Raw genomic sequence first — 14,237 nt, 5'->3', positions numbered from 1 at the left:
GGGGGGAAGGGGGAGGGAGGGAGGTTAGTTTAGGAAGGTTAAATTATGCTTAATAAATGGTTGTTGACTTGAACCGTTTTATGAATAAGAATAATATCTTTTCAACTTTTCCACACGTGCTTTAACACTCATTAGAGATAGGAACTAGAACTGTGACTACCTCAGTACTGGGAACTTCCAAATGAGGCAATTCCCACTAGCTCTTGCAGGCCAGCACCTTCCCTGCAGTTTACACCTTCAGAGAGTTTCTTGTAATGCTAAACACTTATAGCACTTGGGCAGCTAGTAGGTATCAGAAGAAGACCTTGAACCTGTCTTCCTGGCTTCAAGGTCAGCTCTTCATCTAATCTGCCACACTGCTGCCTCAGATGGTCATTGCCATTTCTTCTGCAGGTTTGGCATGTGGTTTGCATTATTTTTCAGTTGGGCCATGTGATTCCATTGGTTTATAGAACTTTTGCAAGGAAACTTCCTATATTGTACCTATAATCACACATGTAATATGTCAGAAGCGAGACTTAAACTCAGGTCTCCTTGACTCTGAGATTGACTCTCTATGCAGTATACCCTGGTGCCTTTCTAATCAAACAAACTAAATAATAGAGTTATTAGACACTAACTGTACCTTGGAAGGATGCCTTCAATTTCCCATCATTGCTAAGAATGCCTTGACTCTATAATGCAGCCAAATTTGAATACTAATTAGTTGCTCTCTAGTTCCATCCTTCTGACTCTTTATATTTGTCCAGACTGCCCTCTCATTCCTCTTACACATGCCCTTGCCATCTCTGCCTGTTGAAACCTGTCTCTTCCTTCATGGCCCAGCTCAGGATTGATCTCTTCCATGATGCCTCTCCCAGTCCCTCCAGCTGAAAGTGACCTCTTTCTATTAAAAGTTTCTTTTAACCTTTTACAATTCTAGAAATAGTTAGAAGGAATAGGATGTTGAGTTCTTAGTAGGAAAAAAGTGCCCCCAGAGAAGTAAATAAATAAGAGAAAAAGGGGTGAATTATTTCTTATTGATAGGAATTTTACATTTTTTGAAGCATGGAAAGAATGGAATATTCTGCATTGCCTGGAGTCATAAAGATTCCAAAAGAATAGCAACATGCAGTGGTGATGGATTCTGGTGAGTACTGTGTTTAAAATGTTTCCCTTTGTGCTACAGGCATTCAATGATTCCTATAGCATTCTATTAGAGTAAGAAGTAAGAAGAATGGATTGGGTATATTTTAGACAATATTCTTGGGTCTCAGTTTTTTCATATATAAAACAAGAGTGTTGAATTAAATTATGTCTAAGGTCAAATCTTGTTCTCTATAACAGTCTTTGATTCTATGTGATACTTCTTGAATCAGGGAACAAAATACAATTTGAGCCATTACTTGGTGCTAGCAACCATAGGTAAAAATGTAAGAATAATATTTTTTCTAATATGTGAATGTATGTGTGTACATACACACATATATGTTTTTTTTTATTTGTAAAATTATAAAAGCCTTTTTCTAAATATGCCAAATGAATCTTATTTATAAATCATGGTAGTGGCTAGACTGGTAAGGGACCACAAGTGGATTCATGTTGAAAAATGAAAATCAAAATCAAAAATAGAATTTACTTCAAATAAACTTTAGGATTCTTTAGAAGGCTTTCATGAAACTTCAGGGAGATACCTCCATTTCATAGAAGGAATAAGAACAACGCCACAATTAACAGAGTACTTTATAGTTTATAAAACTGTCTTCATTTACCCATCTGCATTGCTACCCTATAGCTGTATTTTGTGTAAGGTCAGCAGTCTTTCCTATGAAAGAGCAGACTAATGCATACAAGTGTGGATGCTGCTGCTAATTGGTAACAGCTGACCACCCTGCCACTATATTGGGCTAGTTAGTAGGTTCTTTCTGAACCTTGTCTAGTCTGCTCTATCCAAAGGAAGTTTCTAGCTCAACACGAAACAAAACAAAAACCACCTGGGGAAAATTGTTTAGGTCCTTGTCTGCAAGCAAATACTGCCTTTTGGCACCAGAAAATTTAGCTGAGTTGCTTTAAAACAGTTCAGTTTCTCTATATATATTTGTAGTTTTAGTCACATCCCTCCTTTTAACAAATAAACTTTGATGTACTTACCTCACAGGGTTGTTAGGAACAAATATGAGATAATATTTGTAAAGTGTTTTGTAATCCTTAAAATATTTTAAATGTTACCTATTACTCTTCTCCTTCTAATTTGGTAAAAGTTGAAGGAGCAGCCACAGCAGCATGAGGCAACCATTGACTATTATTTATGGAACAGTATTCAGAGATCCTTACCATGAAGTTCACAAACTTTTTTTTAAGATTAAATTTTTTTTTGAGGTTTATTTTCTGTAATATATGGGGCTCTTAAGGACAGTGGCTACCATGGCCAACTTATCCCTCATTAAGTAGACTAGGTGGCCCTTCCTGGGACTCGACATATTGGTGCTGGATTTAGCAAAGATCTCCTGAGCCCAAGCAATTTTCTAGCCTTTTCTTCCTCTAGTAACAAGGACTAGGGGTCGTGTACCCCTATGCCTGGCTCATAAACTTTTCATAAGAATGATAATAATGATTTTTCAATGAAAGACAAGGTTAGCTAAATAACATAAAAGATATCTGTTAATTATAGCAAGTATATGATACAGAATATATTTATGGAAAATAGGTATTTAGGTCTTTTGTTCTTTGGCAAATAATATGTTTCGTAAGTACATATGTGTGGCTTACAAATAGCTTCTACAAGGCTGGACAGCCTCAAAACTCCAAGAGACAGACCCAGAAGTCTGTATTTATGGTGATCTGGTTCATAAAACACTTCATTTTCATTAAATGCTCATTAAAACTAAATTCTCTGAGTTCATGCGACTTATACTTGTTGAACTGGAGTTAACTGGAGTGTTTGAAGAGTTAATTTTTTCCTAAGAGTCTCTCCTGAATCAAGAAGCAAAATGCAAAAAGCAATGTTAGACCAAGCTAACAACAAACTAAGGGACATGGGGTCAAGACTTGCCTTCTTTTTCTTTTTCCATAGAGTAGAATTGTTTTTGTGTTTGGGGGAAGGGGTGAGGAGCAGGAAAAGATTTTGTCATTAACAAAGTATAAGAAATCTTTGGGGGGACCAAAAATTTGTAGCTATGCTAATAGGTCTGTTTTAATTATAGCCAAGTGCTTTGTTTTATTACCAAATTAAACAGCTTTGTAAATACAGTTGTTATCCTGGACAAAACTTACTCTGCTAAGTTTTAAAACAGCAAATGCTTATATTTAATGCATATATAAAAGCCTATGAAAAGCAGTCATGGCATAATGGATACAGAATCGGCCTCAGGGTCAGAAGGATCTCGACTGAAGCCATGCCTTTCACTTAGACTTATTGGGTGATCTTGGGCTAGTCATTTAATATTGCAATGGGCCAGACAACCTATAGAGAGGATCTAAGTGTAGATCTCCATTGATAGAGGAAGTTTTCTCACTGAGAGTTCCTTAATCCAATAAAGTCACAGCCTGGCCCTAAATAAATGCCAACGTAATATTATATTTTCAAACAATGTAAATGATATCCAGCCCCAAGGAAAAAATATTACATAAGGAGGTGAATTTTCTAAAGCAAAATGTACTAACTTTAACTTGTCACAATTATTATTATAGAATTTAAATAAGCAAATAGTTATTATTTTATTTATTATTTTAGAGCGCCATTAAATGTTCCTGGTGCTTTGAAGACAAAGTGTCTGCCCTGAGGAGCTTACAATTTAATTATGTAAATCTGACTTTGACCCCTGGATTAATATATTCCACATGTTGCTTTTTTCCTATTACAATATTATGATTAATTTCAGTATTATTCGCACAATTGATGGTAAAGTTCTCCACAAATACAAACATCCTGCTGGAGTTTTTGGTTGTGATTGGAGCCAAAACAACAAGTAAGTGCAATCTTCTTTTATGAAATGAACACTGACTTCTGAGATATTATATGTGCCCCACTCATAAAAATGAATGGTTGTGCCAGTTTTAAAACCGACTCTAAAGACATAATCATCATTCTTTATATCAGATATTATCTTTAGAAACAAGTAGGTGAGATCCTTGAGAACAGGTAGTATGTTAATGACTTATAGTGTTCCATGAGAGAGAGAGAGAGCTCACTAAAGAAATCTATGATGGGAAAATGAGGTGGCCTAGTCACCTCACCAGCTAGCAGAGCAAACAGACTGAGTGTTTGCCTGTATCCCAAGGCAGTGGTCAAAGACCTAGAAGAAGGCCTCTAGCATTTGTCATTAAAAAAGTATAAGAGGTGTTTGGTGACAGGGCTCTGTGGAAGATCTAGAGGAAAACATGGTCAGGAAGCACATATACAGGGTGAGAAGTTAGGGAAGGTCTGTGATCTGCTCTGGTGAAAGGAAGACCTACTGTGAGGAGCCCATAACACCATTCCAGGCTTAGTGTCACATATTTCCTGAGTCAGAAGACCAGCTCCCCTTTGACTAGCTGTACTAGCAATGGCCTCTTAATATCCCTCAGCCTCAGTGTCTTCATCTAAAGAATGAGAAGTAGTTCTGCTCCATTTACCTAACAAGATGGTCTCTCTGTATAAGAGTAACACATTTTAGAGAATTAGAATTAAACTTTATATTTTTCAAAGCCCATTCAAACATATTACCTTATCTGATCATTTTAGTAACTATAGGAAGTAAATTTTTAGTCTAGTAAATGGCAAAGCTAGGACTAGGCTGATTTCTCCTGAACCCAAGTCTAGAGGTCTTCCCCCTAGATCATCATAAGATAATTTGTGTAAATTATCTTTGAATTTTGAAATTTTTACTTTCAAAAATATAATGGTTTCATATGATATAAATATTTGTTTATTATTTTGAAAATTATGAGTTTGCTTATTCAGCTGTGAAGCTCTGATCAACAAAAGGAAGTAAAATCCTATTATCTCTGTCCCAACCTATATTATCCTGTCCCTTCCTGGAACCTGGGCATTGTGCAAGCTGGTGTTTCTTATGGGCAGAGGTGCCCATATATATTATCTTCCTCATGTTTTATACAATTTCATACTTGTTTGAGTTCTTCCCTAGCTTGGAGCTGGGAAGACATCTTTGGTATTATGGATAACAAGTAAACAGTTAAACAGAATTATCAGAGAGCCATAGCTTATGGGGGGAGAGAGGTGGGGAGAGTTTAGGAAGGCCCAGAACTTGGGAACAGATGAATAACCTGCTTAGGCCGCCTAAGACCTCTTCTTTCCCACCTATTTAACTTCCACTTGCTGAATGGATTCCCATCCCTGTTTAGGTTTAGGTTCCATATCTTTGTTCCTTTATGCCTGGAATGTCCTGCCCTAAATTAGAGGGCATTCCATAAGAGGCAGATAGAAGGAGCAGTAGATAGCATGTTGGATTGAAATAAGACAAGAGTTAAATCTGACTTCAGACGTTTACTAGCTATGCAATGTAGAATAAGTCACTTAAATCTGTCTCGGTTTTCTTATCTGTAAAATGAGGATAATAATGCCTACCTCCCAGGGTTGTTATAAGTATGAAATGAGTTAATCTGTAAATGCCAAATTTTATATATGTGTGTATATATAATATATGTATATGTGTACACACACACACGCTTCCACCCATTATTTTTATTTTTCCAGTCACTCAAAGTCTAATCCAAACTCCTCATTCTTCATAGAGAGTTTTTAGACCTTACTTGTCAAAAAGGATCCTTTCTTACACTTCACATTGTACTCTACTCTCATCAGCATGTTATATAGTAAGAGAAATGCTGGTATCATGAGAGACAGACTGTTATAATAGAGAGGTCTGCAGAGTCAAGAATGATCTTGGTCTGAATTCCACCCTTATAGCTATGTGACCTCTCTGTACCTTAATATTCTCTAATACCTGAAGGACTTTTCTAAAAACATTGTGAGAGTCAAATGAGATAATATCTTTTAAGTCTTTGTAAACCTTAAAGAAGTCAGTAAAGTCTCAGCTTTGTTAACATGTTTGATTTTGGAATAGAATTACTTGTGTGGCATATCCCTCAACTACAGTAGATCATCCTTGAGAGAATAATCTGCTTGATTCATCTTGGTTTGCCCTTCCATGCCCCCACACCAGCTTGCTTATTTGGATGGGCTTAAGTTGAATTTAAAAGGCAAAATAGTAAAACTGCCCGAAGGGTTGCCATTTAATAAAGTAACATGACAATTACATTTAGGAGGCTTATAAGGTAAAGGGAAGTTTTAAGGACAAAGAAATGATAGGGAAGAGCAATGAACCTGCTCTAATCAGCTGCAGAGTAGGAAACTTTGCAGGAAGCTGGTATCTCAGAACAACTGAGTCCATGCCAATCCTAAAATAAACTTATATGAAAAAGTATTGCCATAATCTTTAAAGGCTTTTATAAATTGTGGTGAATTTAAGGAAAGAACTAGAATTACTTCTGCTTAGTTGGCAGAGCTCATGTACTTTGAAATTTATGCAAATACTTCTCACTTGTATGAAATTGAATGAACAGAACTGTCCTAGAGAAGGTTTGTATGAAATGAAAGAAGGTTTGTATGAAATGGAAGCCCTGAGCTCTAACGAGACAAGTGAATTTTTCTGCATGTGTGCTGTCTTGTAAAGATATATAGAAATGCAATATGTTTTTATTTGTTAAGATGGCTTACAGTCTAAATTTTCCATAGGAATTGTAGCTGTTCTCCATTTTTGAGCTTGTATTGACACTATAAGAAATTCCCATTTCTGATGATCATGTTGATAATATTGCAGAGATATGATAGCTACTGGATGTGAAGACAAAAATGTCCGTGTTTATTACTTAGCCACCAATTCTGATCAACCACTGAAGGTGTTTACTGGACATACGGCAAAGGTGTTTCATGTAAGATGGTCTCCTTTGAGGGAAGGCATACTGTGCAGTGGTTCTGATGATGGGTAGGTATTCACAGATTCTAAATACTTGATTCTTGCTCTAATTGCCCATGCCAAAATTTTAGAGTGCAGGATCTAAATTTGATGAAATACTGAAAACAGATATGTTTGTGTCACCACCACAATATTGGTTAATAAATAAAAGTCAAGTTCCATAATTACTTAGCAAATCTCAATAATATCTAACTGTATTCAAACACACCATAATATATAATGGGCAGCATGGTATTGTGGGAAAGATACTGCATTTGAAGACATGCAACTTGTCATCAAATTCTGGCTACTTACTAACTGAATTGACAAGTCATTTGACCTTTTATACCTCAGTTGATGCATATTTATAATGAAAGGACTATGAGAAAGAGGAGATAGGAGTGAGCCCCAGATCATACACCCCATTTCAAGACTCTACTGTTCTGGCCAAGCAAAAAGCTAAGACCTGGTTGATATAAGCCAGAGTTAAAATGAATTGCAGAAGAGGTTGTCATGATTATTTGCTAAACCTCTTCCAATGCCAGAGCTGAAATCAAAAATGACCCGGCAAAGAAGGGTCAGAAATTATCCAAAAGGAGAAAAGGAAAGATTGGTGCTAGTAAAGAAGCAATCCCTAAGACAATGGAGTTCAAAAAGCAGACCAGACCCAGAAAGCTAGAGGTGTTGATGTCAAGTATAGTGAGTGATTTGTTAATAAGTGTGTGCTTCCAGTGCCTGCATAGTTTGAAATAATAAGTTTTTTTGTGAGGATTTAAAAAAAAATTAAGCTATGCTGTTAGTACACAGAATGGCTTGTTGGAAGAAAAGTACAGAAATCATTGATAGGCTTAGATTGTAGCATATGGAATGTGCTAGATTTAAGAGAAAACATCTTGATAATGAAGGTGGCTTAACTCTAAAAGAGATTCGTGAGAGAATATGAAATCTCTGAATATCATGAAAAATAAGACATAATTAACTATGATGGCTTGGGTATTTTATAGATGGAAGGCATGGAGATAAACATAGGTGATTTCCCATGGATAAACCTGTTAAGAAATAAATTCCTACCTTGTCATTTCCTAGGATTCTGCTTCAAACATCTTACCTTATACTTTGAATACTTTAATTTTTAAAAACATTAAAAACCAGCTCACCCAGCTATAAAATTCCTTAAAAGAATCTAGTTAATTTACTTAAAGTGGGACAAGTATTTGACAATCAAGTATATTCCTATTTAGAGGCTTTGAAATTTGTCTGACATATTGTCCAATTTAATCGTATTTATAATTCTGAAATCTTATAGGACTTACATTTCTTACATTGTCCCTGATGGGAGACTTGTGTGGGTGTGTGAGTGACCCTGTGGAGTTTCCTAGTTTCCTAAGTTTAACTGTCAGTCATTATGGCCCCAAAATACATTAAATGGGGCACGTAGAGCCAACCTATATATTAATGACAAAGATGTCTTTTCATATTGTTCCTTCAAAAATATTGAGTAATTATCATATATTTAAATTTAGAAGAGACTTTAGAAATCATCTAGTCCTTCATCTTCACTCCACCCCCTCTACTTAAAGTAGATGTAATTATTTGAGAGTAATGAATGAATGAATAAAATATTTCTTAATCATTTACTTTGTCCAAAGCACTGGGGATACAAATAGATAATTTCTACATGGTCATCTTTTGAGGAATAAAATTTACAAATGGAGCTGGCATTTCAGGATTTAAAATGAATGCATTTTTAATAAGTTAATTTTCATAGTGATAGTTGTAACTTGATTTAAGTTAATTCTAGTTTAATACTGACCCAAGTAACTATATTATTAGAAAACAGATAAAAAGATAGGTGAATAAATGAGGAAAATAGTATTTTGTCCATAAACATGATTTAATGTTTTTTTTTAATTTTAATTTTTTTTTAATTTTTTAAACCCTTAACTTCTGTGTATTGACTTATAGGTGGAAGAGTGGTAAGGGTAGGCAATGGGGGTCAAGTGACTTGCCCAGGGTCACACAGCTGGGAAGTGTCTGAGGCCGGATCTGAACCTAGGACCTCCCGTCTCTAGGCCCGGCTCTCAATCCACTGAGCTACCCAGCTGCCCCCATGATTTAATGTTTTTTGAATTTTAAAAATAACACATTTTTGCAGGTATTATTTTCCAATGTAAAAGTAAGGTTATTCTGTTTATTTTATTGTTGTTGTTATTAACTATCAGAAATATTTTAGAAGAAATTCAGGAAACTAGTTACATTTTCTCTTTGGCTATATGAACATTTACTTTTAAGAAAGTTACTTCTTTGAATAAATACTCTACCTCTAAACTTTTGGTATGCTTGTAAAGGATTATAACACAAAACTATTAAAAACTACATAGTCTATATTCTTTGCCAAAAATGCAAATAAAATAATTTAAAAGCCACTTAATATTAAAATTATTCACTTGCAATAGGCTAAAAGCTTAAAAGTCATGTCTAATTGTATTATTCTAACATGAACATTAAATTTCATTTCCATGTGTTTTGAAATAGGACATTATTTTAATGCTTTCTAGAAACAGAAAAAATGAACACTAAGTGATAATATTATACTTTTAGGAAAATTTGATCTTTTAGCTAAATTATAGTTTATGTTGTATCTGTCCTATTTTCAGTACTGTTCGAATATGGGATTATACACAAGATGCTTGCATAAATATACTTACTGGACACACTGCACCTGTCCGAGGATTAATGTGGAATACTGAAATCCCCTATCTATTAATATCAGGCAGCTGGGATAGTACTATCCGGGTGTGGGATACTCGAGAAGGAACCTGTCTGGATACTGTATATGACCATGGAGCAGATGTATATGGTAACTATTGATTTTTACCTTTAAAATTACTTCTTATTAATAGCACCTGCATTTTGTGGATACCCATTTATTTATTTATGAATATCCATTTATTTATTTAGATAACTAATAATATTTGCCTAAAAATGCTGAACTACCTCATGAAAGGTATGGGAAATCTGACTGCTAACCTTACCCAAACTGATGGCTTTAAATTCTTGCTGGAAAAAATCAATGGATGTATTAGAGTTGCAGAAACAGTTGCTTTGGGGAGTCTAACCCATGATGCTTTGGTCCATAGGCATATGATTGAAGTAAAAGAGAGAAAGAGGGTAAACATCTTTCACAGTCATTAAATTCAGAAATGGTTGCTCTTCAATTACATATTCATCTCATAGCTAGTTACTTGCTTCCAACCATTGTCTAATACAATCATGTATATATATATATATATATATATATATATATATATATATATATATATATATATATATATATATATATATATATATATATATTTTTTTTTTAAACCCTTGTACTTCGGTGTATTGTCTCATAGGTGGAAGATTGGTAAAGGTGGGCAATGGGGGTCAAGTGACTTGCCCAGGGTCACACAGCTGAATCATGTATATTTTATAGACATTTAATAAATCATATTAACTATCTGATTGACAGTTTTAATATAGTGTTAAGATTCACTTCTCTTAAAAATCATGATTTGTGAAATAGCTTTATTGTTTTAAAAATCATGTCCTACATTTCTCATGTTTACATAAAACCCTTTAGTTTCACATTGCAGTCTTCCCACCCCACCCCTAGAAGCATTTGACCTTTAAAAGCAGAGAAGAAATGTTGAGGTTCTTTCAATGAATTCATTTGTACTTCTCTAGAATGGGCCTTGGAGTACAATAGTCCCTTGAAGAATTTCTGGGTCTGCAGCATGTATTTATGGCTATTAGGCAATCAAGTGCTCAAGTAGAGAAAAGTGGGAGGAGGGAATAATTATTCTGATTGCAGCCACCACTGAAGGCCTTAGGTAGGCTATGTAGAGCAACCACCTTCCTAGTTGAATTATTCTCTTTAGTAACTTTCTGGAGAACCAGAAATGTACATTGTTATCACAGTGGTAACATGGATGTCTGCAACATTCCACTCTGCAAACCTCTGTAATGTGCAATTCCCGCCCCCAACAACCAAGGATGCTTTTTGCAAAAACTGGACAAAAGAGTATCTACCATGTCAAGGAATAATTCTGGTGTTAGCCCACAAAAACAAGTACTTCTTGCTTGTAGAAAATGGGCATTAGACAATTCTGTGTAGTATGTAGGGAAATGTAAATAGGGGATACAATTGAGATCATCCCTTAGATATTCACAATATTATGTTAAATTTAACTTTGTTTTGTGTAAAAATGTAAATTATCTTGAAATATTTTTGCTTTAGGGTAAAGAGTCTAAATCTTTCCATTTAGGATTAACGTGCCATCCGAGTCGCCCCTTCACGATGGCATCTTGCTCCCGTGATTCCACAGTGAGACTCTGGTCATTAATACCTTTAATCACTCCTCTACAAATAAACATTCTGGCAGATAGATCTTGGGAAGATTTCATTGGGAACACCGGTACTAAACATAAATAAATTTTAAATTTTCTTAGCTAATATTTTACAACGAACTGTTTTTCTCATTCACTGAATTTTGTACTTAGATCGTGCTATGGAATCAAGTGCTCCACCTCTCTTGTGTGGTAAAGTATCAAGAGAGATGAAGCAAGAAATAGAAAAACTGACAAGTAATCTTCGAGGGAGAAAACTAAGATGGTTTTCAGAATGTTTATCCGTGAGTATTCTACAATTTCAATAGGAACTTTTTTCCTACAGTTGGTCTCAGTGGGCTCTTTTTCCCTTTCCTTTTATATATTTCTAATAATCTTATGGTGTAATTAAATGGACTCTGAACTGAGAGTCAGGAGACCTCACTTTGAATTTGTGGACAAGTCATGTACACTTCTTTGGGCCTCAGTTTCCTCATGGGTCATGTAAATCATATGCCTTGCTTTGTGTACTTCATAGGAGTCCTTTGGGAAAATGCCTTGTAAACTTTATAGGACCATATGATTATGATGGTGCTGTTTTTAAAATCCCTTAAATTCACCATTGTCTATCTCATGTTTCCATTTTAATCTTTAGCCTCCAGGAGGCAGCAAAAACTTATGGGACCTAGTTGCAGTAATACAAGGACAAGATGATAGCTTACTTCCCCAGGATTACTCCAAAGGAATTATGCATATGAAACATCTGGTTAGATTTAAAACTGTAAGTAAAGCAAACAAACAAGCCTGCTGTTGTTCTTCTTCACATTGGCTGGAGTTGGGGGAAACTCTTTTCACAAGTGATCATGAAAAGCAAAAAAGGAGATGAACTTTGTTATGGATTGAATCTAATTTTATTCTTAACTCTCTGGAGCCATCCTCCAGACTCAGAAGCATGCTATAAGCACCACAGTGAGTGAGTTAATATTCACTCGCTGTTCTTTGTTCAGCGTTTTTTCTTTGTTCAGCATATATTTCTGTATCTTGCATTGGTGATGTAGGCCAGTGAGCAATCTTTTAGTGCTGAAAGGGGTTCTAATACATCTAGCTTATACCCGAGTGGCAGTTTCCTCTACAGTGTTCCCAATAAGTGGCCACTCATCTTTCTCTTAAAGACTATCCATCAGTGATGGAAGATTCATAGACCATCGATATTTTAGGCAACTCTGTTAGGAAGTTTTTGCTATTACATCTCTTGTTTGGAATATTATGCTTCCCCTAATATTCCCTAAGATTGTATTAGCTATTTTGGCCATCATGTCACATTGCTGATTATCTGAGAAAAAAAAAGTGAAAGCAAGAACTGAAGTAAGTAAAGTACAGACTAACCCATCCCTGTAAATAAATTTTCATGGAGTACCATGTTTCTGAAGCCTCTGGATAATTTGTCATTAGTTGAAATAGTTGTTTAGAGTTTTAAATCAATAAGCAAGATAGGATGTGTAAGATGACTTTTAAAGGTGCTTTGTTGCTTTCTCAGAGAGAAAAAAAAGTCTACCAAAAGACAGAATCCTTCTAAATCTCATACAGTAATATTATTCACAACCAAAACTAGGTGAGAGAGTGGTTGACTCACTGCAAATCACTTTGGGATGAATACTCAAAATACATTGACTATTTAGAGTGGGCCAGTCATTTTTGCATTTGAAAGACAAGTCTTCAATCTCAGTTGTATAATTTCATAATTAGCACCCTCTACTGGCTTTTATGAGTGCAAATATATTCTGTATTGGGGTATTATTGAAAATGTCATCTTCTCACTGCCCCCCATAAATCTTAGTTCCACTTTCTGTTAAGTGTCACATGGTGACAGGAACAGTTTTAACTGATGGATATTTTAAACAGACTTCATAATTCCAATACTAAAAATCATTTTTGTCCATATTGAACTTGTGGCTATTTCTATTTGCAATGACTGTTGTATCACTGGATTTGTTAAATAATTCCTTTTTTTTTAGTCCAAAGCACAAGAACTAACCACAGTCAAAATGTCTAAGTTTGGAGGTGGCATCGGTGCACCTAGTAAGGAGGAACGCCTGAAGGAAGCTGCTGAGATACACTTGAGATTAGGACACATTCAAAGATACTGTGAGCTTATGGTTGAACTTGGAGAGGTAAGATGCCCCCAAACAAATAAAGATCACCACTGAAAGCTTCATATATTACATTTACTGAATTTAAATGATAATTTTCTGATTAAAGATCAAACCATATATAAAGATAAAGCCGTATCAGTTTGGAGGTAGAATTACAAGTCTATATCATTCTCTTGTTGGAGGTCTTTGCCCCCCAGAATAGCCTGATCCTACCATTCAATGGAATACTGTTTCAAATATTAATTATTAGAAGTAGGGATTAAAAGTAACAGCTAAACCTCACGAGAACCAGATGAAGAATTTCCAACAATACAGTAGCAGTTAAAGGAGCTTGAGAAATTCCATTGTCACAACTCTCATGTCACAAAGCAAGTTTCCAAATCTTTTGTGATGATTGTGCCATTTTCACAATTTATCATGATGCTATTTTTTTAAACCAAAGTATTCTACTCTACATTTATACATATTTACACACGGAGACATAAAACTTTTGTATACATAATATCTGTGTCATAATCTCCAAGTGGAACAAGAATTTCTTTTTTATTTTAAATCAACACAGTGAAAACCTTTGAGAGAACATTAAAGTCAGAAAAACATAAGGTTTAGGAGTAATTATAACAAATGATTATAGTAAGAATTAACTTCGGTGATTGAAAGTATCTCAGTTATTTAAGTCCCTAGTACCTAAGTCATTATCAAGACACTTCTTAACACAAAATCAATTCAGAGCCAAGGAGGAAGTGGAAAAATAATTTTTGCTAGAAAAATGTAATTT

The 14,237-nt window shown here is 35.0% G+C and overlaps 1 protein-coding gene across 1 annotated transcript in view; it reads left to right on the top strand.

Annotated features, from left to right (window-relative positions):
• Positions 1 to 14,237, top strand: part of WDR17 (WD repeat domain 17) — a 77,414-nt gene that overhangs the window by 36,385 nt on the left and 26,792 nt on the right. Inside the window, exons 6-14 of the mRNA XM_044681667.1 lie at positions 229 to 330; positions 1,027 to 1,129; positions 3,861 to 3,947; positions 6,801 to 6,965; positions 9,593 to 9,795; positions 11,246 to 11,395; positions 11,481 to 11,611; positions 11,962 to 12,087; positions 13,322 to 13,477. Of these exons, the coding sequence (XP_044537602.1) occupies positions 229 to 330; positions 1,027 to 1,129; positions 3,861 to 3,947; positions 6,801 to 6,965; positions 9,593 to 9,795; positions 11,246 to 11,395; positions 11,481 to 11,611; positions 11,962 to 12,087; positions 13,322 to 13,477 (1,223 nt within the window). The remainder of the gene's footprint in view (positions 1 to 228; positions 331 to 1,026; positions 1,130 to 3,860; positions 3,948 to 6,800; positions 6,966 to 9,592; positions 9,796 to 11,245; positions 11,396 to 11,480; positions 11,612 to 11,961; positions 12,088 to 13,321; positions 13,478 to 14,237) is intronic.

This window comes from Gracilinanus agilis, chromosome 6, assembly GCF_016433145.1.
Source record: "Gracilinanus agilis isolate LMUSP501 chromosome 6, AgileGrace, whole genome shotgun sequence".
NCBI classification, from domain to species: Eukaryota; Metazoa; Chordata; class Mammalia; order Didelphimorphia; family Didelphidae; genus Gracilinanus; species Gracilinanus agilis.
The sequence above is the reverse complement of the archived record's forward strand: the minus strand, read 5'-3'. Positions and strand labels throughout refer to the sequence as shown.